Below are 27,583 nucleotides of genomic sequence, written 5' to 3' on the forward strand. Positions count from 1 at the left end.
TTTTCTTTTTCATAATAATTTTTTCTTTTTATTACAATTACTCAATAGATGTTTTCAAAAAACAATAAGGAATCAACAATATTCATAAAATGTATCATTATAGAATATATGGTAAATGTAAGTCTAAAAACTACATATAATTTGTATAGATCTAGGTCTGTATTTGTTTGGTTGGGTATGAAATAAATAGTTTCGCATGCGTTTGGTTTGTGGGGTGAACAGAAGTCGAATGGAAGTAGGATATCTCATCTATATAGCTTAGTGCCCGATGTGCTTCTTGATCAGGGCCTGCAGCAGGCGGACCTTGGCCTTCTTCTCCTTGTACTGGGCGTAGGTTTCGGTCTCCAGCGAGCGGCGATCCTGCTTGAGCATCTTGCGTCCATTTTGCTCCTCGAACAAGGACTCGTACTCGCGGATGGTGGCCTTCAGCAGGGATTTCTCATCGCGAGCTCGATCTAGCTGCTCCCAGAGTTGATCCACACTCAATGCGGAGATGTTCTCGCTGGCCGTCTGGTTCTCCTGACTTGTGGTTGATCCTCCAGCCGCAGGACCCGTCAAAGTGGTCGTAGTGGTGGTCGACTCATCGGAGGAAGCATTCTGGGTCAGAGTATTCGGGGCATTCGAGTCGCTGGGCGAGTTGGTGGTCTCGGTGCTGTTGTTCGATGAATACTGCAGCGGTGTGGAAGTGGCCTCGAACACCATGGCCTCGTGCTCCAGAATGGTGGGCAGCTCCGGAACCCCAGTGCCCGCTCCAAACATCACGGTGCGTGAGACCAGTCGCTTTAGCTGCCTGTAGCGATCGTAAAGCGGACGGGCGGCATCGCGCTCCTCCTTGGTGATGGGATGGCCATAGAGGCTCTCGAAGTACAGCAGTCCATGCTGCACGGCACTTTTCTCCTGCATCAACTGGTCGGCATTCAGATCTTCTAGTTGCTCGGAGCGATGGCCATTTGCACGCTTCTCGTTGAGATTCTGTAAGGTAGGAGAATATGGAAGTTAGTATTTATATAATATTTATATGATTCGATACATAGTGATAACAATCAACTTATCAGCGAAACAGAAGCCCCAAATGAACTGATAAAGACCACCCACATTGCCAAAAACAAGGCAATTAATCAATGGGCATTAGGCATTACTCGCCTTTTCGATTTGTTTATGGCAGATTGGCAATGACTCGGCGACAACAGAAGATGCCAGAGCGCCAAACAAAAATAGAAACAAGTGCGGAATATATCCGTATTGTAAACAAATAATACCACTGCAACATCGACATTACAGTATAGCCATAATATATATGGCGGGGGGGCACTTGAATGGCTGCTCTTTAGGCCTTTTCATTTCCATTTTCCACACCAACAACCAACCCAACTAGGGAAAATCATTTCTCGCACACTTTGTTTTCTTGGCAAAAATTCAATTTCGAACGGATTCCTTTGGGCCAAGTGTTTGTCTGCCGCGCTCTATGCGAAATGTATCATTAATTTATCAATATACCGAATGGCGGAGGCTTGTCTACATGTCATAAATACATATGGTATATATGCCTATAAATAGATACTCATTATAATGTGTCGGAAACCTCCTAATTCGGAATGGCTCAATTGTTTTTATTCTCTATATCCTATGGAAACCATAGAAACGTCTGGAAAATAATGATATAATCAAGATTCATTGTATTTTGGCTAGGTTTAGGTTATGGTATTTCTTAAAATCCTTTTATAGAAAGGTTTACATTCCTATATCCTATATACCCCTTTAAAAGCACTTTGACAGGGAATAAAAACGTCGCTCAAGCGAAAAATATATTTTCACATTCTAGCCAAAACAAAAATTTGTTTCTAAATTATGTATGTTTACCAAGCGAGCCTTTTGACAATGGGGCAAGATCAAAGTTGTTGCCAAATTGTCGCGGCAATCTTCCCATGTTTATACGATATACTTTTATCTATACCTATTGTATATTTATGGAAATATCTCTGACGTCTGTCCCACTTGCTAATTGTCATAAATAATGCGTCGTGTCTCGTGATTTTAGAGCGGCCATAAGGAGATTTCTATTACCTGCTCGATTTCAGCGAGGGTGGCCTTCATGCGCTCCAGTTTCTTGGCCACCTCCTGGCCACCGATTCCGCCTCCGACTCCTCCTCCTCCTCCGCTTCCGACCTTCAAACCCAGAGCTGCGATGGGATCAGTCTTGAGCTCGTGCCGTTCCTTGCGCAGCTTGCTCAACTCCGCCAGGGCGTTCTTCATGTACTTGTCGTTCAATCGCTCCGCCTGCGACGGCCGGTAGCCCAATCTCTGCTCCAGGGACTCCTCCAACTGGACCAGTTTCTTCTTCAGCACAGTCACCCGACGATTGATGGCCTTTAGCCTTTCCTCGGGCGATTGAAAGGCCACCATCATGGCGGGCAGCACCTGTTGCATAACATCGCGGGTACGCATGTTCTCTAGGGAGCTGAACGCCCTTACCGCATCCATGGGCTCCAGGCAGCAGTCCATGTCGCTCGAGTCCGCATGCAGTTGCACCGTGGCCGCCTGCTTGGGCATCTGTTGGGGATATGGCATGGCCTTGGCCAGCTGAGCAGCTGCATCCAGATTACCACCGATGTGCGGTCGCGAGTGGGCATAACGTCGGCTGAGGATGGGCGCCGGTTCATCGCCTCGCTCCCAGGGCAGCGACTCCTGGGCGGAGGTCAAATCCAGACTCTGCTGCTGCCTTTGTGGCTTGGCCTTCACCGGCGCCGGGGCATTGGAAGTGGGCGTGCTGTCATCGCTGCCCGCCGAGGAGCTCGTGGTGGGTGTGGGCGAAATACTGGCGCTCCTCTTCGTCTGCAGCTCCTTCTGCTGCTGCTGATGGAAGTCTATCAGGTTGTTGTCGTTGTGATCGGCCAAGGATTGATTCTGCTGACTCTGCTGCTTCCTGCTGCTGATGAAACCTCGGCGTTCGTACTTCAAGGCCGACAGATCGTACTTGTAGGCACTCTGCTCGGACTCCCTCCTGGAGGGCAGATACTTGGAGCCACTGCCTCCCTTTTTGGCCACTCCAGACTTGCGAACCGGCGGCTGCCGGGATTTGCAGAAGCGCTCGCTGCTGCGACGTCTTTCGTGCTCGCACTCGGAGTCATCGGAAGCTTCTTTAACCGGCAGCTGGCGAGCGGGACTGGTCTCCAGGCGAGGACGCTCCTTGGCTGCTTCTCCGCCGCTTGGTAAATTGGCCAACGAGGCATTGTTCTCGCCCAGTTCCGAGGACTCTTCCTGCTCCCTTTCGAACTCCTGGCGATAGTTGGCATAGCTGGCGGTTCGCTTAAAGTCCTCGGAGGAAACGCGACGGATAACCTCGCACTGCAGGTTGGCCGCCTCCAGGAGATTGGCCGCTTGTGCCTGGGCCGTGGGCGAAACAATAGCTGGAGGCTCCGTGAGCAGCTCCTCGCTGTTGCTGCGCTGCAGCTTGCGATCCTGGCCAAAGGCTGAGCTGCTATCCAGGCGCTCCTTGCGCTTGCGCGACGACTTCTGCCATTCCAGAGCCGGATGAATGATCTCCGGCAGGTAGGTGGAGGTGAAGCCACTGTTCAGGTGGCTCTTATCCCCTCCCCCCGCCGTGGGCGTTGGCTTCTCCGGACTGCGGACCACCTCATGGCGGTGGTCAGCGGGATTCGAGGATGAGGACGATGATGATGAGGAGGAGGAGGCTGCGCTGCCGCACGAAGCCGTCGACGATGATGAACCAGTGAGACGACTCAGGTCGTCTTCGTTCAGCCCAGTTGTGGGATGGCGCATGCCGCACTGGAAGGAAAATGAAAAATTATCATTAAAAATCCATCAAGTGACGTGACAAACTTAGAGCTAAATTATAAATAATTAAACAGCCCGAGAAATGTCATATTCCTAGGCGCAATTAAGTGGGTTAATAGGTGTCCGGCCGCACAACGTGTCGTATGAGTAATTTTCTGTTCAATACATTTTTTTTGTGCCCCGTCATGAACCATCATCAAAGTCAGCAACAATCCCGCATAGTTCAACGAAATCTCCAGCTTATATAAGCCGCACACGATCTGATAAAAAATTTATTGCAGTTGTTAGCCAAAGTCAGGTTTTGGGAAATATATTTAAGGCTCACTGAAAAGACTTTTTCGTTATATAAACGTCTGGCGAAATACTGAATTAGTTTTAAATTAAAGAATGAAATTAAAAATTAATTGGAAAATAATTTAATTCAGATTGTGTGTTGATTAAATGGATTTTTATTTAATTATTTTTTATGAAATTCTAAATACATTTTAAAATATCTTTAATTTGTTAATTATTTAAAATTAAATTATTAAAAATATTCAAAAATTAGTCTAACATTTAATTTGATTTATCTTATATAATTAAATGACGAAATTCTGGATACAAAATTATAATCGAATTTCATAACCAATTTTAATTATGATAAAAATCACTCCCCTAATATTAATAAATATTTACCAAAATGTATGTAATAATCCTGGGCGTCATTTTGTTTGGCTAATCTCTACTTTAATCAGTCTAACTATTATCACAATGAATTTAATTCAGTTCACTTTGGCTTTGATCGCAAGCGTTTGATTTATATAGTCGAGACTCTTGTTGAGCAATAAAAGTTATAATAAAAATGTCAACGCCTTAAATCTCGCTTAATAAATTTCAATAAACACTAATTGAAGTTTACTTTAACGTTTATTTCTTTTTTTTGGTCTGCCTTTTGCTCAAGTGTTTAACCGTTTTTAGGGATTGCAGATTTTCAACATTTCACATGTTTTTGGGTGTTTAATTGAGTTTTAAAAAATCCCCGGTATCTTTTCCAGTTCTCTAGAGTTTTCTTTAAGAATCTTTTGCTTTTGGCTCGGACGCAGCCGAGCAAAAATAATTGAGGAGCTGCGGAGAACACTGGCGTTGCTTTCTTTGGGCGCACCGAATCACTATTAAACCCATTCCGCTCCGACCTCGCGAATTATATGCGAAAATCCCGCGAGAGCGCGGGAGATATAATGCGAGAGAGCGCGCCTGCGCAGTGATATATAGTTCCCCCGATCCAATACAATCCCCCGATCGATCGGGAAAGAGAGAGGCCGCCAAAAGGTGCGAAAAACGCTTCGGTAAACAAAAAGATCGGGAATGCTAACAAGTCTCAAAAACAGGAGACATTCTTAGCCGTTCTGGCTTTTCTTTTTGGCAAGTCTACCTTTATTTTCCTTATCGGTGGTGTAAAGCGGGTATCAAAGGTTCTCGAGAGAGGGTTTAAAAATAAATCTGGCCCGCTAATTAGTAGCAGCTCTAGACTTTATGGCCATGTATTAAGGGGGTGAATTAATTTATGCACTTGTTTACCCCTGCAACACGCGATTCGCACGATTATATGGCCCAAAATCGATCGATTGATCGAACATCATTTGGGGATATCCGAGGCCAAAGACAGGTAGCAGGTACAGGTAAAACGGCTAACGGGAAATAAACACACAGAAATATGCAGGGGCACAAATACGAAAAAGCGTAGCTGTTGAAAAACAAATTTCAAGTGCAATGTCACGACGTGTGTAAAAATACAAATTAAAATGGCTGAGAGAAAGAGAGGCGAGCTGGAATTCTGTGAGTCACTTTCCTCTAGGTTAACCAAATATCGGAGCATCTTCGGTCAACTGCCCGATCGCAAACGAGACGAACTAATTAAGATCCACGCGCCCTACAGTGACGTCAATGGCGAACGTGATCGAGTTCAGCAACAAAAACAGAACAGAAACATGAAACAAGAACGTATCGAAATTAACACAATTACAATGGAATAAAGAAGGGGTATAATCTGAAATATTTCAACCTATTTTTCATTACTCTAATGAGTTTTTGTTGGGAGTGTTTTCACAATTTTACAATCAAATCGATAATTTCAAAAAATAATAAAAAAATCTTCATCTTAAAGTTGAACATGAAAAATTATCAAAGAATACATTGCGTATGAGTGATAAAATGTACAACCATCACTTGGCAGCTGTCCCAACCATATATTTTCTGTTATTTTTGGCTTTACATTTTTAGATTTACAAGATTTGTATTTATGATGTATTTATACAAAAATGTTTACCAAAAAACTATAAAAATCAAGATATAAAAGAAAGGCGCGTGCAAAGCATTTCCAATTGGCATGCCTCTTAAAGAAGGGTCTTAGGTTTTTATCAAATTAATTAGACTACCTAAAACCCCAAAACGGAAAGGGGAATTTGTTTAGGAATTTGTTACAGACAAATAGATAGGGACAGGTGAAAGCCCCTCGGCTGACACCTTATAATGGATCACAAATGGGACTTCAATTGAACTCGTGTCGGGTTTGTTGATTGAGGGATTTATATATAGAAATGGTAGGAAAATCGAACCACAATAGAAACCCAATCGAATATGTATTGATTATGTAATGAAAATAAAATCACTCTTCTCTTTGTACCATTTACTCATCGGAATTGGAAATATTATCTCTGGCATTACGATTTTTCTTCTCCGGAACTGTTTACGCAATAAAAATGCTCAATAATTGTTTACCCAGAGGGGCAGCCGCACAAGTGCATGACTCAAAAAGCGCCGACAAAAGGTCGCAATGGATAGCATTCCGCACTGAACCAATGAACCACCGAATCAACCACTTACCCACTCACCCAATAAATCCCACAAAGCAGCTAGCACGAGCCAACAAATGAATTGGCATTTATTCGAGTTTCGCTTTCAGTTTGTAGTTTTTAGATAAAGATTGTGAATAAGCAGGTGGTGGTGGCAGTTTCTCCCACCTCCTGATCCCTGACATTCTCGATAAGAATCTGTCGTCATGGACTATTTATGGACGGCAGGCGATTAGAGTTAAAGTGCTTTCGGAACCAAACAAGCGAGCCAATAAATTTTGAAGAGCACCGGGGGTCTAAAGGTTTTTATAGTAATATTTTTTTGAAGACATTTTTAAAGAAACACAATTTTTTAACAGAAATTAATTTGGATATTAGCTAATTAAACCCTTAAACGATTCCTAAAGGTAACATAAACCTAACCTTATCTTAGTATTCCTTAGGATTATCAAAAAATTGTTTAATCCTTTACCGATTACTAATTTAATAGTAATTTACCAAGTTTAATTCCAAGCAAAACTTTTACTTGTACTTATATTTTTCTAAGAAAAATGGTAATGAGTTTTAAATTGCTTTTTAAATTTAAACGTTTTTAAAGAGTTCCGACAGGAAGCTCTTAAATTTCTTAATCCTCCAGCCTATGCTGATGCCTATGCCAATGCCCCGAAGGTCGCGCAGCACACTTTTTAAAGAGCCACGCGCTGGAATCAATATGTTTACCGCCCCGAAAACGGAACGAAAACAAAGTCATGGGTACAATAGCATGGGGATTTATGGGGCTTTGTTGCCCCCTCAAACCCCTTTGGCAGTGGCAACAACAATCACAGCAGCCTCGCAGCTTCAGTAGCCTGCGGAGTCACACGGCGATGCTAAAATTGGCCCACGCGGCGTATGCGCGATTTGTGGCGATGCGAACCGTGAGATGTGAGAGATTCGTTTCGGGCATTTTAACAAGCCCGTGCGAATATTTGTGGCCGAGACGAAAGTGGTCGATTATACTGGAGTACTTTAAAACGGGGTGCAAATATTGAAAAGCCATTTTCACCGGCTGATAAGTCGGATTTACCTGGTAACCGGGCTAATATCATCGAAAAATCAACGGGCTCAGACTGCCTAGCGCCGGCTGAAACCGGTAGTAAACCGGGTGATTGCAGGTCGCCGGCCATAAGATAATATGTATAGGTATGTATACTCTCCTATTAAACCCATTGAGAGGTTTCGGGTAGGTGGTCTCCGCTTTGGGATCGAGTGGGTAAACAGTGTTAGCGTAATTGTATTTTTGATATCTCTGATATGGGTAGAGTCTCTCACGATAAAAGCGGCATGCGGTGTTGACATTTCATCCATTTGAGTGGCTCGGGAATTCGGCAACCGAATCGTAAACAAAGCGATTGTAATTGTTTACCATGCTTTGTCTATTTTTATGGGTTGCCCATCAGTTTGATGGCATATAACAATTCAAATTAAGTTCTATGCATTTCATATAAGTGTTTCAAAACTTTAACTTAAGGTGGCATTAGAAATTTCTAGTTTTATTTGTTTCCAGTTGTTTAAACTTTTCTTGCAGGTGTTATGTTGTCAGAAAATACATAATCTGGACTATCCAATTGCACAAATATTTAAATGTTGTTTAAATATTAAAGGATTGCTGTTTATACCTACTACACATAGATTTAGTTGGATGTAATTTGTATTTTATTTGATTCGTCAAAAACTATCGGGGTGCCAAGAAATTTTTTAAATCGCACCATTCATTAAAAAGATATGGACAAATAATTATGTGGAACGCGTGCAAGCAGTGCAAGCAGTAGCTTTACCACTGGCATATCTCAACCTCCCTCGCACTTCACTTAGCTAATTAACTAGTATCTGATACTCGTGTTCGCTTTGTTATTCGACGCAATCTCGATAATTGTGCATTTCCATATAACTTTCGGTTAGGGTAGAGCATGTACAGCTGGTATAATTGGTATTTATTTATTCACAGCTGTTGGTGGTTTTTCTATTTTAAGCCATTTCTGTGAATCATTTGCTGTTTCACCTACTTCAATCACATTACTTTTAATTTTAAGTCCATCAATTGAAGACAAGGCCGGAAAAATCTTATTAAAAGTGAGCAATGGAATTCTGAAATGGCGAGTCTTAAAAGAAAAGATATCCGTTGCACCCAGTTGACAGCACGTACATGCCTTCAATGGATATGTTTTTGTACATTGGCGAGCTTATAATTGAACGACAATTAATCACACACCGATAAGATAAGAGGGAAATCGATTCACAGAAACTGATAGGGAATTTAATTTATGTACTGCCACTGGAATTTCAAGCAGCCATCTCAAGTGGCTAGACATGATCATAACGTGTGGTTTATAAAACCAAAACTAAAGGAACTTGTTTCTATTTTTTGCCAAGTTCTATTTTTAGGAAGTCTGGCATTCGCCACCGTAACTTTCCACGGCAAATGGCATCAATCAGTGCCTAAAACACGGCTATATCGACTAAACAAGTAACTATCAACCCCATAAATTTAGGTACCCCTCAAATCAAATCGGTTAATGTCAGTCACGTGCTTTTTTTGGATTTCTGGGCTGCAATTCCCCAAGATTGCGCAACTTCAAACAGAATTGAGAACGACGGGAAGAGGGGGAAACTTGAGACCCGCCGACAAGTTATGGGGAAATGCCAATGGAATATTACCAGGCCCAAAATCCGAAATGCAAATGCGAGGCACACAAAATTTTAATGAAGCATGGCTAAAACAACAAACAAAACGGAGCGGCAAAAAGCGAGTAGGAAAAGTAAATAAGCGAAGAGCAAGAAATGACTAATGAGCCAGGAGAAAATACTAGAAAAACTAATGGCCATAAGATACTGTAAGATACTATTAAATGTAGACTAACTAATGGGATATCACATGGTAAAATATGTATAACATATATATATAATAATAATAATAAATAGTCCACAAGTATATCAAACTAAAATGTCAGGAAATGTGCTCTTCCATTTCCATAGGTTCAAAGTACATATCCTTCATTTTCCGCCCGTGACGTAATTACTTTATTGGTAGTCACTTGATCATTTTCTGTTCTTGTTGTTGTTTTTCGATTCGTTTGTATCCATCAATTAATTTACAAATTCCGCTTTCTGGTCTCTTTATTTGAGTCTTTATTTTTCACCCGCTTTCGTTAGAATCAATCAATTTCAATTGATTCTCGGGCATTTCCAGTTCATAAAAAAATCGACAGCAATCAAAAATTTCTTTTTCCAGTTTCGTGAACTTTGCCAACTCTCGTATATAAATAAAATAAGCCCGCAAAAATAAAGAAAGGGGGGATGCGAATGCAAAGCTTGTTGCCATAATTTACGAGCTACGTTGAACGTGAACAGGTTTTTCTTATTTAATTTATTCCCTCTGGCTTCGTTTTAATTTAAAACATTTAATTTTTGATGGGTAGGAATCTTCTATAGCCGAATAAATTTTAAATACCGTGAATTATGTATAGTTCGCCTTTTTTGTGACGATGATGGTTGATGGTGTCACATCGCGGACTGGTCCCAGACACTCCAACCACATGACCACCCGGCAAAGTTGGTCACGAGACCCACGAACGAGGCACACGACCCTGGCAGATGCATCTAATGGATGCCGAGTATCTTATACAATCGCCTCACAGCAGTGACTCGCGAGTTTTTTAATGAATGATTTCAAAAATGAACAACGGCGAGATCATGTGGCTTACAGTGCATGCGAAAGAATCTTCAGAACTTGGAAAAGGTCAGTAATATTCATAAATTTAGGTTACAGCTGGAAAAGGCTATTATTTTTAGCCTAAGCTTTTTACAAACTATTTGGATACTTAAAAAATGAGTAGAAACTTCAAAACGGAGCATTTATTTTCAGCTGTTTATTTATAAAATGAGCTTGTTTATCAAAGTTATTTGTTAAAAATGTAATTTATAAACCTAAAAGTAAACAAATTATCGTGAGCATTTGCTTTTAGCTGTCTATTTTCCAAAGTTATTAGCAAAGCAAAACGGATGTATCTTCTATATATCACACCTACAAATTCTGAGTAGTAAATTGTAATAGTTCCTTTGCAAAATAAATTCGCTTGCTTATAAGTCACTTGCTATTAATAAAAATGTAATGTTTTGTTTTTCCAAAGTGTTTTCTCTTATTTGCATAAAAAATAATACAGTGTTTTATACATATATTCTTTGTTCTGTGCATATATAATTTCAAGAAATCTTCCCCCTTTTCTACTTCCATGACAAAAGTGGCTTTTTCTGTCTGGGCAAACAGTGATCCCCTGATGTTAATAAATGCCGTTCAGTGGACCAGGGCGAATGCCAAATAGAAATTTAAACAATGCCAAAAATAAACCGCTCGATTGATAGCTTACACATTGAACTTTTCGGATGCCGTCTAAAAATAGATAAAACCGCGCAATTTGGCAGTAAAAAAAATGTGTGTTTGCTAATCTGTTTAGTTTTTGCGCTAATTGAATTTCGTCGACTGTGCACAGTGGCTTCTGAAATATCGTTCATACCTTCAGACTACTACATCTTAATTGGTTTACCTTCAATTATAGTCTGGGGATTGGTATACAAAATTAATTCAAACGTAGACTGTCAATAAAGTTGGTAATTTTTTGGGTCAACACACTCGACAAACCAATTTTCGTTGCACGTCACGAAAACTGACATGACAATGGGAATTATCCGTAAACTCGGTAGGCAGGGAAATCGAGGGGCCGAAAGGAAAAACTGCCAAAACGGCAAAACCCCTTGATAACCAATAAAGCAAATGAGTAAAGGAAAACTTTCCGTTGAGCTGTAGTGCTCACTGTTGTGTCATGACTCAAACTCAATATCTGTAAGTAAGAAACAATAAACAAAGCGCACGCAGAAACGGAAAACAGAACACAAAATGGATCGATTGAATGGGAATGTAATGGAAAAATCAGTAGCACCCACTAACAAGATAAGATTTTCGATGTCATAGACAAGGCCCTATATAGATTTCGATATGTGCGCCTGACTGGCGCTAAAATGGATATCAATATGTTTATCAAGTGGGCTTTTCCCTGGAAATTGCCAGCGATTGTTCCAGTTTGTGGCAGGCGTCTGAAAATATGCAATGGATCCGATTACGTTCGCAAACTTTTTCCAATGCCCTGGCCAAATGTGTTAATTTCTTTATAAACCCCGCAGCGGTGGCAAAAATAAACATCGTATTATTTACCTACATGGCACCCATCGCAATTAGTTGGCAATCGTTTATGTAAATAGATGTCCAGCAAATAAACGGCAATTGTGGCGGACAGGTGTGAAAACGAGGAAATTTAGACGCCTAATGGGGCTATTTACAATATTCCTTATTCTTAGAAACAATTTAGCCCTTGTTTACTCGCAATTATTGTATAACCCTATAATAGGGTATTATTTCTATCATATTGGGGAAACACATTTTGTTTTTTTTGTGGGTGTTTACATGGTAGTCGAGTACTTTCTAGTGCCGTGCACTACTTGTGACTGTTGATAATACAATTTTTCGAAATGAGTAACACTTGACAAGATAGTTCTATGAATACACCCTTTTGTTTTGATACAATTTTTTTATTTCTTATTAAGAATTTTCTATAAAAAAAAACTATAATAGAGAGATATTTCTAAATACTCTAAAAAACTAATGTCTGAACTGACTTATCTAACTAACTTCTTAGATTCCAAGTTCTAGAATGAAATTGTATAATCTTAATGTTTTTTTAATGTTGAATATGGGATGCAATAACTAAAATCTTTTATGAATATCACAAGAATAAACCCTACAATAACTTCTAGCTTAATTTTCCTAATGTATATATGTCCTAAGGTTTATATTTATTTAGTGTTTTAAAACTGAGCTGTAATACTTACAATGCAAGCCTTAACGGACTTCCAAAGATTTCTCCCAAAGTCTTCAATCTTGCTGGTTTTTCCCCGTACGTTCGCCAGTTGCACGACCTTTTTGGGCTCGACTGGTGGTAGGAAAGGGTGGTTGTTGTTGGAGATAACCAAATCGAATCGAAGATCGAAAGATGATTGAAATCACTTGACCGCGAAGCTTTCGTTTGCGTTTTGGATACGGCTAGAACCGTTTAGATGGAGCCCGAATTGCGCAGGATAGTCACATTGCCGTTGATTAACACGCGCACTCGAAATGGAAGGAAGGATGGATATCCTTTTTGTGTATAATTTAACTATTACGTTTGCCGTGGCCTTTAGCTAATATTGTTAACTTTGGTATGGTAGCTTCAGATCTGGTTATTGTGGCTGTTAAAAGTGGTCCAGGATTTCGCAATCGCAATCGCAATCGGAATCTCAAGCAATCTCGATATTTTCGGGGCCCTCGGGCTCTTGCCCGCTCACCTGTCTACTCGCTCTTGTGCTTGATTTTTTTCTTGACCTTGTAACGACGGTTGCGCTGATCTACGACAAACTCATATCGCGATCTCTGCACATTTTCGCTATGTAGACTATAGCTCAGACCCAAAAGGCGTAGCACTCCTAGCGAATACGTTGTGACTGGATTTTAGTGCCGGATCGGATGCGAATTTCCTCTCTCTCTCTCGCTCTCGCTCTCTAGCTCCTTGTTCCTGTGTCCTTGCTTCCTGCGAGGACCTCTCGCGATAACAAATTGAGTGACCGACGACTAACGGTGAATGAGCAGGCGGAGCGCACCTGTCGCGCTTTTATAGCACAGTTATATCCTGCGATCGCTCTGGGTCGTCTCTCCCGCTCTCACTCTCTCACTGGCTGCAATTGCATTCGCTGTTACACCACCCACACTCCAAATCGCTCTCCGTTGATAGCGCTTTCCCGCTCGCTCGCACACTACGGCTGCTTGAGGAAGTGAGTCGACACGAGTCGGTATCTGAGCATGTGTTTTTTTTGCGGTTTTCGGATGCCGCTCTTTTCGGGGGCTCTTCTCCGCCGCGTTCTTGTTCTGCCTCTTCTGCTGCCCCTTTCAATCGAGAGTTTTCCCCCTTGCAACGCCGTCGTTGCCTTTGCTTTTGTTGTGGCTGCCTCTTTTGGCACTGGGGCAATTATGTAAAGCGTTTGGCTTACTTTAAAAACTTGGACCACAGTGCTTTTTTCTCTGCGTGTACTTGCAGCTTTTAGCTTTGCGTTGTATTTGTGTTTATAGTCGTAGTTGTAGTTGTTGTGTGCGAGGTCATCGACGCGCGTTAGCCGAAACGACAGAAAAAAATCGATATTTAAAACTCGTCGCACTGGATAAAATGGGTTTGTGGGTTAAGTTTGTGTTATTGTTGCCTGCCCAATGGCAGATATTCAAAGAAACTTGAGTTTTTCAAAGCACAACTGCATTTACAAGCACAATTACCCGGCCGCGAATAGAAAAAACTTTCCGCTGCTCTGGACGCACGTTGTGTCGCGAGACGCAATTTTTCCAAATGGGAGCCACACGAATTTGATTTTTGGAGCCCAACGAAGCGCTCGCTCTGCTCTCTTTATCTTACTCCCTCTCTCTCGCTCTGTGGCCGCTCTCTTTGCGCAGACTCTTTTATCTCGGGGGTTTTTTTGAAAATCTCGGATTCCTCAGCACTAATTATCCAAAAAACGGCGTTATGTGCACCTTTAGTAGGTCCTTGGATGATGTTTCCTTTCGGGGGAGTTGTGAAATGGGCGTGTAAACAAAGGCGTAATGCGCTCGCGCGCTCTCTTTCCTTGGCTTTTCTCTTCAGATGACGATGACGTTGCAAATGAAACGGTTGAAACGGCGCATCTCACTCGCACTCGCTCACTCTCTCTCTCGCTCGCTCTCTTGGCTAAATGCTCTTCTTCATTTTCGGTGAATTCACTCAATTATTACGAATTTCAATGAGCGAACTTATGACGGCAATTGCATACATTTTTGCATTCTGTTTATCCATATCCATAGCTAAGGCTGAAAATAGAAAATTCAATTAGAATTGGCGTTCGAAAACCTTTGATTCCTCAAATCCCGATTGTGCAATCGGAAAATGCAAAAATAGCACCAACAAGTGCGGTTCCAGATTGAGCAATTAAACCCAATTGGATGCAATTTGCAGTTGGGCGGCGAACGGGGGGTGGTGCTCAATAATTTACGGGTGTCAAGTTCTCATTCCCTTAATGAACCCTGGAGAACTTTCGAGAAGTCCACAAAGAGGAGGAAAGCGAAAAGGGGTGGTGGTTGGGCTGAAATAGTTTCTGCAATTGGCCAGTTGGCAGATTTGCATTTAAATTGATGTGGCTGCGAGCCATAAACAAAATTTGATTATGCAAATGAAAGGCAAACAATCGAAGGAAAACAGATTCTGTTTACTCGAAAATCAGGGAAAATGCAGTAATTTTATCAACAGAACAAAGGAAGGAAGGTGATAAAATTATATTAAAATATATCAAAATAAACATGCGAAATTTTTTTTAAAAACCGATTTATATATACAGTTGCGAAAAAAATAATAGCACCACTTCGTCACAGGTTCTTAATATTAAAGAAATATGTGGAAAACGGGGATTTTTATACAAGAAGTGTTTTTTATTATCTTGATTAGTATTCCACCTATTTGAAAAAATTGATACGGATATCGAAAATATTGTCTACATATAATTTTTTCAGATTTTAAGAAAAAAAGTCAAAAAAAGGCCGAAAAAAATAATAGCACCACTTCCGTTTTCTTTAAATAAAACGTTACGATGCGCTAATATTCTTGTGTATAAAGGATATATTCTATGAGATTTGACTAAAACTAACTTTTCCTGATATCCAGACATCAAATTGATTACCATTTGGCAATACAAGGACATGTGGAAAAATTTTTCAAGTCGGAAAAGAAAAATATTAAAAAAAAACATATTGGATGGAAAACGGTCATGAAAACCGGCTCAATTTGTTAGGTCTTGGATCATCTTTATTAAAAATGGCATAAACTTTTAAAGGATAACACAGAAAAAGCGAGTCCTGGCCCATTTTTCCTTCTAAAATGTTATATCACAAAGCACAAAGAATCTTATCAGGGCCAAAACTAAACTAAAACACGTGCTTAAAATAATAGCGAATATTTTAATAGTTGGATAATGCTTTAATAAACAAATTTATAAAACATGCACTTAAAAAAAAAATCCTATCCGAAATGCGAAACACATTTACAAGGGCATAGGGCTCGTCAAAAAAACTTACAAATGAATGCCCGCAAACTTATGAGAATGTGTGAAGGCAAAGTTAAATTGGGTAAGAAGAAATCCTTTTTATAAGTCATGTGTCTTCTAAACACCTAAATTGACCAAAAACATGGTACCAAAACATCCATTTATTGAGCATGGACCTAGTATTAACATAGGCTTGTTTTTCCTTCTTGAAGTAAGATCAATACGGATGAATACATCGTTCATGAATCATCCTATGATGTAAATAGTAATACGGTAGTAATTCGTAGCTTAAATTGAATACATAATACTTCTTAAATGAATCTTTGACCAATAAAATCCGGCCAGGATCACGGTCAGGATAGCAAAGAAAGAGTTCGAAAGTACTCAGTCAGCAATATACAGTGACTTGTGTACTCGCTTGACCATAACACAGCCAAAAATCTTGGAGTTTTTTTTTAAAGACAGTTTATACAGTTAATCTAAAACGTCTTAAATCATTTCCGAACAAAATTTGAAAATATATCATGACTTTTGGGCCCCAATTCCTTTATAGGTACGGTCCTGACTTGTTTAATCGATAGTAAGTCATTATATCCAAAAATCGCAAAAGATATTTACACTTTAAACTTAGATTTACTTGTTAGCTACCGCCAACTAAAGATTAAGTTACCCATTTGTCATTTTTCTACCTTTTATTCTATTTTTAGAGAAGTGGTGCTATTATTTTTTTCGTATGTTTTTCCAGTTTTGCATGGATTTTCTTAAATAAGTCCAGAAACCTTTTATAAAGCTAACATTTTTTTTTCATATTCAAATTATGTTTAGTCTTACTATTTAAAACCCGTTTTGAAAAGTTAAAAAAGATAAAAAATGTGAGTAGGGTGACTAGTTAAAATTTTTTTGGGTTAGTGGTGCTATTATTTTTTTCACAGCTGTACGTCTATATATGCGCACATTAAAATGTCTTTGACGTCGCAGACAAAATTCGGCAACAAAAAAAACTGTTTTTAATGTTCTGCTTTATTTCAGAAAAAGAAAATAAATAAAATCAAAACAGAAACCCAAAAATTGTAAACATTGAAATGAAAACACGCTTTGCATGTGTATGTAGTCGAAAAAAAAAAACAAAAGGAAAGGAAACTGGAGGAAATAGATGCCAAAATGTTATTTCACAAGTCCTTGATGAATTGACATCAATACGATCCAGGTGCAGTCGGATGTTGTGCAGTTTCACACTGTCAAAAAAAATTATCGCGTAATGAAGATAAGAATATTGGATGTCAGTAAAATCATCCCAATTTAAAGCTAAGCCTCTTTAAGAATATATTAGTCTTGTAAAGATGCTTTACAAAATTATTATAAATTAAACAAACTTATTGGTTGCATACTTTTTTAATATCAAATATCTTTAAATTTTTGAACTTAAAAAATGTAAAATGATTTACACCAGGGCACTTTTAAAGGTACAATTATTATTGTAATGCTTTTCTCCCAGTGTGTTTGTAAAGTGTGATGTGCAGGATATGCAGTTGCCATAGAATTTCTCCCAGTGCATCTTTAAAGGCTTACCCCTTTAACCAGTTGCAACACTTGTGATGTGCCCGCCATTTACCTAATTTTCGGCGGATTTTCTGCTCTTTCTCTTCGGTTTTTGTTGTTGCTGTGGATTTTTCCACACTCACACCGCACTCAAAGCGACTCACACATACACACACGGATAGAGAAGTGCGAACACTGCGAGAGAAGGAAAATTGTGAACCACACCGGACGAAGAACCAACATCGAATGAGCGGAAAAATAACGGGCGCACGTGCTTCGAGCAGCGTAGGCCAAAAAGGGGGAGGGAGGTGGATCCCCCGAGCGAAATGAGAGGGGGAGGGGAGAGGGAAGGGGAGAGACGAGGGAGAGTGCGTTTTCTACTGAATGAAAGCGACAGGCTTCGTGGAACCTCGTCTGCATTCGGCTCCCTTCGTTTGTGGAGCTGCTCTCTCTAACTTTCTTCCTCTCTCTCCCCATCTTTCTCTCTCCGCTCTCAAAAAAGTGGGCAAGGACGTGGCTGCAATTTAAGGCAAACAACGGGACACCTACGCCCCTTTGGTCACGCCCCCGCGCGTTAATTAAATATCGCACATACGCAGCGTTAACACCTCCATCGGATTTTCAGATGGCAGGGCTTTTGGCTTGGCTCTGCCCTCGGTCGCATATCATGGCTTAATGCCGCCATCCCGATGCGCTGCGGAATGCTCACCGTAATGTAATGTATGCACGTCCTTGAACGCACACTTAGACCATCGTCCCGCCACCCACGCGTCGACATCCTTCAGCACTGCTCTTTTATTGCATCATGCAGTGAGATAAAAGTGTTGCAAAGATTGTGCCAAAAGAATATTCTCGAAAAACAAGAATATTATCGTAATTAAACCGAGAAGTTATAGGAATATTTTGTAATTCTGTAATTTTGTAATAATAATAGAATTTAGATATTTTCAAAATTCCTGGCACAAAAATTAAACATTATTATTAAACATTAAACACTTTATAAATATTTTTTAACCGGCAGCTGTTTTTAAGGTAGCGGGATTTAGTCGTTGAATTGAAGTCTGTACTACGGGGAACTCATACTTGGCCACGTAACCATTGGAACCGGCTTCATAAACGACCAGCAGGAACTTGGATCCTGGAAAAGGATGCCGAAGGGTGCCCTTGACTTGGAGCAGCCCCGGAGAAATCTCTTCAACGGTCTCCTCTCGGGTAGTTCCATCTGCAAAGATCCTACAAGATTGGATGTCTGTGACTGTATTCACGGGTTTCCTTATCTTATTACAATTTACCTTAGGTAATATTTATTCACCGATGGCACTAACAACACTCCGTTTTCGTCTATAGAGTGCACAAGTGAAGTGGCAGAGGTCGTGGGTACCAAAGTTACCAGATTCAGCAACTGAATCAAAAGAATCTATAACAAATTTCTTATAATAAACTTCCAGACAAGCATTAGATAAGATATTTACTTACTGTGCAAAATAACTTGGCAGGCATGATGATGAGTTTTTGGCAGTTGGTTAGCGACTGACATTTTCAATAATAGTGCACCAGCTCAAAAGCTTAAACAGAACATTCCCATACAGGTCTTAAACTGGAATTATCAATAAACACCATATGTTCCTGTTCATGATGCGCTTTTGATAATACTTTTGATTAACATAGCAGAGCAATACAAATACTTATAGATTTTAGTTATTTATAGATCGAAAGCTTTGAATTGTTTTAGTCAAATGAAAGCAGTTATCATTAGAGATTTAATAAACATGTAGGCTGCTATTTTCTGATGTAGAAACCAATATTTTGATAATAATATTTTTTCCGTGTAGTTATCCGTGGCCACAACCGTATACGTGCCATTTGACAATGTTGCAGGCGAGCGTCGGATAATGAAATCCGCAATTGATGCTTGTGCACGAACGGAAAAGGGATTTGGGACTTTTATGGACTCGTAGGACAGCTCTTATTGCGCATTTTGTGGTTCCCAAGTCGAAGTAAGCGATAGGTTTAAGTTTTCACCCCCCAGGAACTTTCACTTATTCGCTGTTATTTGACCGGGCCAAGTGCTCGAGTTAAATCGTAGATATATATGCATTTCTACATGTTCATAATAATCACTCTTTTAAATCTGTATACATTTTGGATATTTGCCAATGACTGAACATTTTTAGCGAAATCCAAATATGTACGTGCATAGCGTATTTTTGTTTATTTCTCTATCATCAGTTGCCGCTGCATTTTCCGCTTTTATTGTTTTGCTTCTCGCCAAAATATTTCCATCTCGCCAAATGCATTGCACAATGTTTGATGAAATGGAAATTATGTGATGAAATGGCACATTCCTTGCTCGATTTAAAGTGCAATGCTAAAGAAAATTATACGGTTTTTGGTCTTACAAGATACACGGAATGATTTGAATAATTTGGGATTTTAATTTAATTTTTATACCTATTCACTTTACAGCTTCTAAATAGTTAAAATAAACTAAAATGTTCACTTTCATAGATTCATGAAATAAATCATTCACAAGGTCATGGTGTTTGTATTTCACCACTTTTGTTGCACTTTTTAGGGGTGCAATACTCCCAAGGTCGTCTCTAGCTTTAATTTATGCAAGGGCGAATGTTGCAGATTTCTGCTTCCGGCTGGTAAATATATACATTTTATTAAAATATGCGTGACAACCGAAAATAGCTGACCCACAAAGCCAGTGAGCTACTTTCTGCGGACACGGATCTCGCCACTCTACCCCATTTTCCCTTTTTCCGCCTCATTCCCCTTAATTTGGCCGCTGTCTAGTCTCATTTTTTGGCCATCAGAGGTCCGAGCAACAATTACCCGTAGACACAACAGCCATGATGAGTGGTCCACCCACTTTAATCTCCCACCCACCTCCTGCCCCGCCCACCGACCGCCCCTTTTTGTGAATGGCATCCGAGGATTGCGAGGACTGCGCAGAATCCTCTCTATCGATTAACTCACGGGGCAGACAGCTCTCATCGTTAAAACTTGGGATAGGGCATGGGGATGGGTTCCGTTTCAGGATGGTAATGGGGTTTTTTTAGGATGGGGATGTGATGCGGATGTGAAATCAACTGCGTAGTAGTCAAAAGTCAAGTTGAAGGGGGCGTTTTGGGGGTGTGGCACCTGCTGCTGCTGCTGTCGGAGGGATAATGTTCGAGATGCCTAATGCGCAATTTAGTTTGGCGGTCTGTGGGATACACCGAAGTGTAGGTCAGTTTGCACACTTTCTCTCTCTGAACCCATCCTCTCTTGCCGATTCACCACCCTTTTACCTATTCCTTTTACCCATTCCTTTCCATCAGTTTTTCTCTCGCTGAAATATAATCGAAAATTGCATGCGAAAGTTTTATCCTTGGCACCAAAATAGTGCAATGCCCCCACTTTTTTTCCGTGCTGTCGAAGAACCCAAGTGACGCGCGCTATAAATGGTTAAGCCTTTGAAAGAGAGGGGGTTAGAATGCACTCAAAACTATGTAAACAAAGATTACCAAAGCCAAAAAAGTGCATTTAAAAATTTCATAATTTTTAACAAACAAACAAATGATTTTTTAAAATTAAATATGAATTTGTAATAAATATTAAAGTTTTGATAAACATGAAAAATATTTGAAGACAAATCTGATGAAGTTAATTCAGTAGATTTCGATTGCCAAAACTTTTATATTTAATAATATATTTTATTTTTTATCAATTACGAATTACTCAAACCTTAGATATTTTGATTAAAAACTTCTTTTAATATTTTATGAAAAATAAGCACGTTAGAAAATGAGTAGACCTTGGCTATAAGTATAGCCTTGACAATCTGGTTAAGTGAAACTCAATCCATAACCAATTCCAAACTCAATCTATAAGCCCTAGAGCAATTTTCAAATTCATCGTTGGTCCACAGAGACAAAGATACACCAAAAAACAACGAACCAATTCGACTGGGATGGTGATTGTGCACGGAATGTTCGAGATATCGGAGCTGGCGGCTGGAACTATTGGATGTGTGGGTCTCTATATGGGCGGTTGCAATGCGCTGCCCATGCAGCATGTTCCCGATCTTCCTGCCGCTCTCTTCGTCCTGTCGACAGTGTTTATCCTCCACCGTCTGCGGGTGGTGAACTGCCAACCGCTACAGGAACTTTGGCGACTTGTCTTGGAACTGGTGGTCCTCTACCTCTGCACCCAAATCCTTGTGGTCCTGGTGTGGCAGCAGTTCCACAACCTGATGGATATGCTGCGGGATGAAGCACTCAGCACTCGCCTGGCCTTGAATCTTCTGGAAAGCTACCCGAGAGTCTATATGTTTATGCGCCAGGATGTGTGTTATTTTGGAAAACTCATCGTTTCACTGGCTTGCACCTACAAAGCGATAAAGGTAACTCAGGCCTTGGAATATGCTTTACCAAGGCGCCGGAATTATAGGTATTACGCGGATCTAGCTACAGATGAGAACTTTGCCGATGGAAGTCGGTCCCCCAAAAGGAATAGAACACCCCAGAGAAAACCTGGCTCCTCCAGTCGCCCTGAATCTAGAAGCCGGCGGTAGAAGTAGATATCTTAAATTTTCCAGTCCATTCAACATTTTTTTAAGCCACAGAAACACACGTTAATGCAATCCAAGGTGATTGGCTGTCCGGGTGCAGTGCACCCCACTCGAAGGCCAAATTCAAGAGCATTTCACGCTTTCCATCGTATTTGCATGCTTGAAAGAGCAGAGCCAACACGTAGACACCGAACACACAACTTGTTTTCAAATTTGGCCGCCCTAGTCGACAATCGATTAACTAGCAACCTTATCGAAATTAGCAAGTCGCTTGTGTTCCATCTCTAGCAGAAGAGAAGATCGTGAAGAAGAAGCAGAGCACAGAGATCGGACACAAACAATAAAGAAATTAAAAAATTAGCCATAATTAGGCTGTGTTTTTCGGTTCGAGGGGGTGTTGTTTCAAAAGAGGGGAGCGGATATGGCCTTTCTTTGCCCAGTGCGCATGCGGCGCGACAAGAAGAAAGGTAAGTCAATGAAAGGCGGAAGAAGCAGCACTGAAAACGAAAGACTTCAATCACGAACTTGTTGCTCGGTGCACTGAGAAAAAACAAGCGGTGTTGAGCTAAAACTATATTTAGTTCCAACATTATTAAAAGCTAAGAAAAAAAAATTAATAAATACTTTGTTTAATACTTCTTTTTTTTTAATAATAAGAGATTGAATAAATATTTTTATTTTATTTTAAAATGATTCTTTAAAAAAACCCGAAAGAAGTTATAAATATTTAATAAAGTTTTAAGACCGTATTGCAATAAACTTATAAGAAGCCTGATTACATAACACCCCGATTTAATTTTATTTGATACCCTGTTTTTTAGCTACAAATGCCAGCATAGAAAGGGATTTGCCAGTTGTGGGTGGATTGGGCATGGGTCGCATAACTGGCTCCTCCAGCATCGAAACCCTGGTGAGAGTGGGCATCGAAAAGGAACATGGTCTAAGGTAGGTGCAACTCAGTATTTGAAATGAATCCCATTACAACTATACTCTATTCCAGTCCCGATTCCAAGATGGTTGTGCTGCACGACTTTACGCCCTGCGTGGATGATGAACTGGAGGTGAAGCGTGGCCAGCTGGTTAACATCCTGTACAGAGAGAACGATTGGGTGTATGTAATTGGGCAGGACTCGCGGCAGGAGGGCTTCATACCCTTCTCCTACTGTGCTCCTTGCAACACACAGCTGGCGGATTTGGCGGTCAAGAAGAAACTGCCTAGGGAACAGTGTCCCGAGCAGCCAATCGATGAGAGTATCCCCCTTCTGGGTGCAGACAACAAGCTGGATGTGCTCTGCGATGAAACGCTGAATCCAGGATCTGCCAAGAGCTTGGAGAATATCCTGCTGGTGGAGCCGGAGTGCACGCCTTTCGTTAAGGAACCCTCCGGCCGCTGTATCGTTTTGTACACCTTTATAGCCCGTGACGAGAACGATTTGTCCGTGGAAAGGGGCGAATTTGTTACCGTCTTGAATCGCGACGATCCCGATTGGTTTTGGATCATGCGCAGCGATGGCCAAGAGGGATTCGTGCCAGCCAGTTTTATTTATCCCGCAGACAGCGTGCGAGTTTTGCAGCAGCAGAAGGCGACTCTAAATGCTATGGAGACCATTCTGCAGCAGGGTCAACCTGGGCAGCAGACGCAACAACAACAGCAGCAGCAGCCGCAATTGGGATTGGGCACAGATGATCTGCGCTATCACGGAACAGAGCTGGTGATGCTGTACGACTACAAGGCGCAGGCCCCAGACGATCTTTACCTTTCCGTTCGCCGTGGAGATTGGATTTACGCCGATCTCAGTAATCAGACTGTGGATGGCTGGCTGTGGGCCTATGCCCCGAAAACCCGCAAATACGGATTCATTCCAAAAGCCTACGCACGTCCGCCTGCCATGACAAGTCTCTAAGAGATTGTATCACTTTTATTATCATTATTATTAGTAGCTTATTATTCATTCATCATCTTTCATTGATTAATAAATTGTGCCTTAGATTTATTTTGTATGTGAGCTTGCATAACATATCGTATACACTTAAACTAATTAATTCATTCTTAACTGTAGGTTGCCCGTAAACGAATATCAAAAATAACTACTATTGTATTCCATTCAGAACCAGCTTGGGCAGCACTCGCTAGCATCTAGGTCTAGATATGAATACTAAAGCACTGACGGGGCGAGCCCCTCGATATGCACTTGGTTTGGATTGGATATGGATGCGTTCCAGGGTTATGCTCAGCATAATGTTGTACGCACGCGCACATCCAACTGGATTTTGGTCTACTTTAGGCCCAGACTGTCGTTGGCCGAGGAGCAGTGCGAGCAATTGAGGTCCAGGTTTCTGTAGAAGAATATAAAATATATATAATAAATTAAGTAATTTTTATAAGGTATTTAACACCCACTTCATAGTCTCTCTGAGCTGCTCCTTCTCATTCATCTCGTCGCGCAGCTTCTGCTGCAAGCTGAGTATGAGATCGTTTTTGTTTTTTACCTGCAGCTTCAGATGGACGATCGTCTCCTCCTGGGCCTCAAAAATGGCCTAGAAAAAAGGAGAATCTTGAGTAAATGAATAGATATTACCCAGTAGCACCTACCCGACACTCCTCCATGGACTCGGAGTACGAGGGCGGCTCGTCCAGGCAGAAGAACTCCCGCACCAGCTTGCACTTGCGTAGCTCCTCCTTGGCCATCACCGAGTTGACGAAGATCTGCAGGCCCTGCACCCGATTGTCCAGGAAGACGGCATTGAAGTTGTCGCCGAAGAGCTTCTTGCGAGGCAGCAATAGGCTGAGATTGGGGAAAGACTGCTTCAGCTTGCCGTTTAGCCGCACAAAATCCGTGTAGCGCCGCATGACGAGCCAACAGTCGTTGGTCTCCGGATTCTCGACGCGCAGCTTGTAGACGGTGAAGCGCGCCCGCTCCTCCATCACCTCGTAGCCAATGATGGGCACCCTTAGCACGGCATTGGGATCCACGGGAGGAACGACCACGGAACCCGAGGAGAGCGTCATCTGGCTGGCGAACATGGAGCTGGAGCCCGCGGTATGCCGTGAACTGGACTGGCTGTAGCCCAGGCTGCACTCGCTCATGCGACGGGGAGCCCTGGTGGTCGGGTGGTGGTCCAGGTCCACCTGATGACCACCCGACTGGTGGCCATAGGAGGACTGCGTGAGGTCGCGATGGGAACGGGCACCGCCAAGCATTTCCTCGTGTTTTCTCTGCTCGTAGCTGTGCGAGCTGATCCTCTGCAGACACACCTCCGATTTGGCGTTGGCCACTGTCAAGGGAGCACCAGAATTGCTGGCGAGGATCAGGCTGACATCACCCTCCGATTTGCTGCGCAACAGGCTGTTGTTTTGGCTGCGCTTCGCCGCTTGTCGCAGGTCGGGATTCGAGTGGCACTGGCGGCCGATTAGCTGGCGCTGCTGGAACAGCTTCCGGTTGTCCAATCCGCGGCTGGAGCTCCCGGTTTTCAGCGGCGACTTCTTCGGTGACGTCGCTGCTGCGCTGGCCTTCTTGAAAAGCGTTGGTTGTGGCTGAGTTCGAGTTCTTAGAGGTGCTAAAAGGTTGTTGTTGTTGCTGTAGCTGCTGCCCGTTTCTCTCTTTCGTAGCGCACGCAGTGACATTGCTTTGTTTTGCTTCCGTTTCGCTGCAGCTTTTGTTTGCTACATGACTTTTTAAAATGCAATGCCAAAAAAGAAATAGCTTTTCTCTTCTTTTGTTTTTTTTTTTTATTTGGAGTCTAGTGTGACCGCACTTGCTTCCGACTGGCGCAGTGTTGGCTAGCGCTGCATTGGTCTATCGATAAGGCTGCGCGGCAAACAGCTGGCGGTCTATCGAAAATGGAGCATGTGGTAAATATTATTGTTATTTTAATTACACTTTTATTAATTAAGTTTCTGTAGAATAACGAAACCCTTGAGCTGATACAAAAACTTGTGGGTTTGAATGTGAATGAAAATGAGGAGGAGATCACTGCTGCACTCAAAAACCTGCGACTTTTGCTTACAAGGGGAGCTGAAAACCAGGAGACCTTGGCCAAAAGTGTGGAGTTCTCCAGCTTCCTGGATGCCGTGGCTTTTAATCCCCAGATGCGCACAGAGCATCGGATCATACACAATCTAGCCCTCCAGGTGCTGGCCAACAGCGTGGTCAACAACGAGACTACCCAAATCCTCACCTGGAATCAACATGGCCCGAAGATCTGCCAACAAGCCTCCGCTGCTCCGCTGGGCAGTTCGAATAATGTGCTCCTCATGATCATGTACAACATATATCTCAATGGTCGCGGGCTCATCAGCGACCTGGTGGCGCTCCAAACTTGCCTGAGTCTTTGGCGGGCTCTCAACGAGGAGCAATGCACCTACAACTTCGAGTATCTCCACTTCTTCCTGGAGCACTTCATCGTACAGAATGGAAGAGCCTGCGTGGCCCCGTACCAGAAGCTGGAGACCGAAGACCGTGTGGCCTTCCTCGACTACGTGGCTCACTATCTGCGGGAAAACAGTCCCAATGGCGAGGTGACTATGTTCCTCCTGCAGCACTTTGCCAAGGAGTTCCGCCTCAAATCCGATTGCCTTCTGCGCGAAACTCTCAAGCTCAAGCATGAGCTCCATCCTCGAGAAGTTCACACGCTACTACGCATCATCGCCAGCGCCAGTGGTTCTGAAAAGTACGCCAATGTCTACTCGGCGGATCAATCGCTTTTCATCAACGTTAGCAGCCTGCTGAGATGCGTGGTGTCTGCGGGCAAGGAACCCGATGGAGGAGGACTGGATAAACCCATGACGAAGCTGGAGGAGGTGGCCCTAACTTCGGGCATTGATGCGGGTTACGAAAAGAAGGTATCCTACGAACTGAAAACGCTGCTCGTGCGCTGTTCCGCCAATCTGCTGTACGACAACAAAGCCAACAAGGGCTACTGCCTGGACACACAACTGCTGCCCACTCTGCTGGAGTGCACCAATATGGATGCTCGGAATCCCTGTAAGAAAACTTAGCTTATATGCTTAAACTGTATTTCTAATCGGATGATTCCCCCTAGTGATGCGGGAGTGGAGCATCCTGGCCATCCGCAATGCCTGCATCAACTGTCCGGAGGCTCAGCAGGTGATCGCTGGCCTCACCATGCAGGGCTCGGCGCCCAACGACATCCTCACCGAACTCAATCTGGATATGGGAGCGCTGCGCATCTCGGACAGGCAGCAATAAACCATCTATACAGCATACATCTTACCCAAACGACCACTGGCTGGCCAACAAGTGGTTAGATGTCGCTCACACCACGTCATCCTCCGCCCAGTCGTTTTTGCCCCCTTTTTGCGGGCCTCACGATGCGCTAATGGTATGCCAACAGATAGCCCAACGGCATTCATAAACGCGATGTCAAACGCTTAATGGCGAGGCGGGGGAAAACTGTGCGGCGGTCGGCTAGCGTGGCTAGCGAGGATATAAAAATAGCTGCCCATGTACCATGCTCTGTGTACCATTAAAAAAGAGATGCCTAAATTCATCTAAAATCTAAATTTGTGCGCACACTGCCGCGGCGGTAGAGTTCATGTTTATGGCGCAATTAAGCAACGATGACGTCTGCCTGCGAGTAATTCCTTCGGCGACTTGCTGCAGGTGGCAGCTACTCCCCAAAGAAGCCCCCAAAGCCCCCAATCCCATCCCGCTGC

The 27,583-nt window shown here is 42.2% G+C and overlaps 6 protein-coding genes across 10 annotated transcripts; 3 read left to right on the forward strand and 3 right to left on the reverse strand.

Moving 5' to 3' along the window:
* LOC108055676 (protein FAM13A) lies at positions 1 to 17,576 on the reverse strand. 2 transcript variants are annotated; one of them, XM_044393007.2, is made up of 4 exons: positions 17,419 to 17,576; positions 12,549 to 14,580; positions 2,065 to 3,786; positions 1 to 972 (listed from the first exon to the last, which is right to left on the reverse strand). In XM_044393007.2, the coding sequence occupies exons 3-4, from the start codon at positions 3,778 to 3,780 to the stop codon at positions 259 to 261; spliced, it is 2,430 nt and encodes an 809-aa protein (XP_044248942.1). In that variant the 5' UTR covers positions 3,781 to 3,786; positions 12,549 to 14,580; positions 17,419 to 17,576; the 3' UTR covers positions 1 to 258. The 2 variants fall into 2 exon arrangements, with proteins under 2 accessions (XP_044248942.1, XP_016994609.2); XM_017139120.3 differs by lacking the exons at positions 12,549 to 14,580; positions 17,419 to 17,576 and adding an exon at positions 4,471 to 4,950.
* On the forward strand, positions 7,607 to 23,931 carry Dlish (Dachs ligand with SH3s). Of its 3 annotated transcripts, XM_070214083.1 has the most exons (4): positions 7,637 to 7,808; positions 10,133 to 10,404; positions 22,728 to 22,851; positions 22,907 to 23,931. In XM_070214083.1, exons 2-4 carry the CDS (start codon positions 10,329 to 10,331, stop codon positions 23,808 to 23,810), a joined length of 1,104 nt encoding a protein of 367 aa, XP_070070184.1. In that variant the 5' UTR covers positions 7,637 to 7,808; positions 10,133 to 10,328; the 3' UTR covers positions 23,811 to 23,931. The 3 variants fall into 3 exon arrangements, with proteins under 3 accessions (XP_070070185.1, XP_070070184.1, XP_016994587.2); XM_070214084.1 differs by lacking the exon at positions 10,133 to 10,404 and having other exon boundaries at positions 7,607 to 7,808; XM_017139098.3 differs by lacking the exons at positions 7,637 to 7,808; positions 10,133 to 10,404 and adding an exon at positions 22,249 to 22,373.
* On the reverse strand, positions 18,308 to 19,025 carry LOC108055608 (uncharacterized). Its single transcript, XM_070214088.1, has 3 exons — positions 18,822 to 19,025; positions 18,638 to 18,762; positions 18,308 to 18,578 (listed from the first exon to the last, which is right to left on the reverse strand). Exons 1-3 carry the CDS (start codon positions 18,843 to 18,845, stop codon positions 18,356 to 18,358), a joined length of 372 nt encoding a protein of 123 aa, XP_070070189.1. The 5' UTR covers positions 18,846 to 19,025; the 3' UTR covers positions 18,308 to 18,355.
* LOC108055661 (uncharacterized) lies at positions 21,183 to 22,245 on the forward strand. Of its 2 annotated transcripts, none has more exons than XM_070214085.1 (2): positions 21,183 to 21,905; positions 21,955 to 22,245. In XM_070214085.1, the coding sequence occupies exons 1-2, from the start codon at positions 21,307 to 21,309 to the stop codon at positions 21,971 to 21,973; spliced, it is 618 nt and encodes a 205-aa protein (XP_070070186.1). In that variant the 5' UTR covers positions 21,183 to 21,306; the 3' UTR covers positions 21,974 to 22,245. The 2 variants fall into 2 exon arrangements, with proteins under 2 accessions (XP_070070186.1, XP_016994588.3); XM_017139099.3 differs by having other exon boundaries at positions 21,184 to 21,905; positions 21,961 to 22,244.
* Positions 23,881 to 25,666, reverse strand: Snx16 (sorting nexin 16). The gene is made up of 3 exons (XM_017139097.3): positions 24,500 to 25,666; positions 24,308 to 24,444; positions 23,881 to 24,243 (listed from the first exon to the last, which is right to left on the reverse strand). Exons 1-3 carry the CDS (start codon positions 25,529 to 25,531, stop codon positions 24,183 to 24,185), a joined length of 1,230 nt encoding a protein of 409 aa, XP_016994586.2. The 5' UTR covers positions 25,532 to 25,666; the 3' UTR covers positions 23,881 to 24,182.
* LOC108055658 (ataxin-10) lies at positions 25,634 to 27,547 on the forward strand. The gene is made up of 3 exons (XM_017139096.3): positions 25,634 to 25,759; positions 25,811 to 26,891; positions 26,950 to 27,547. Exons 1-3 carry the CDS (start codon positions 25,748 to 25,750, stop codon positions 27,114 to 27,116), a joined length of 1,260 nt encoding a protein of 419 aa, XP_016994585.3. The 5' UTR covers positions 25,634 to 25,747; the 3' UTR covers positions 27,117 to 27,547.
* Positions 27,548 to 27,583: the final 36 nt, after the last annotated feature.

This window comes from Drosophila takahashii, chromosome 2R, assembly GCF_030179915.1.
Source record: "Drosophila takahashii strain IR98-3 E-12201 chromosome 2R, DtakHiC1v2, whole genome shotgun sequence".
Classification (NCBI taxonomy): domain Eukaryota; kingdom Metazoa; phylum Arthropoda; class Insecta; order Diptera; family Drosophilidae; genus Drosophila; species Drosophila takahashii.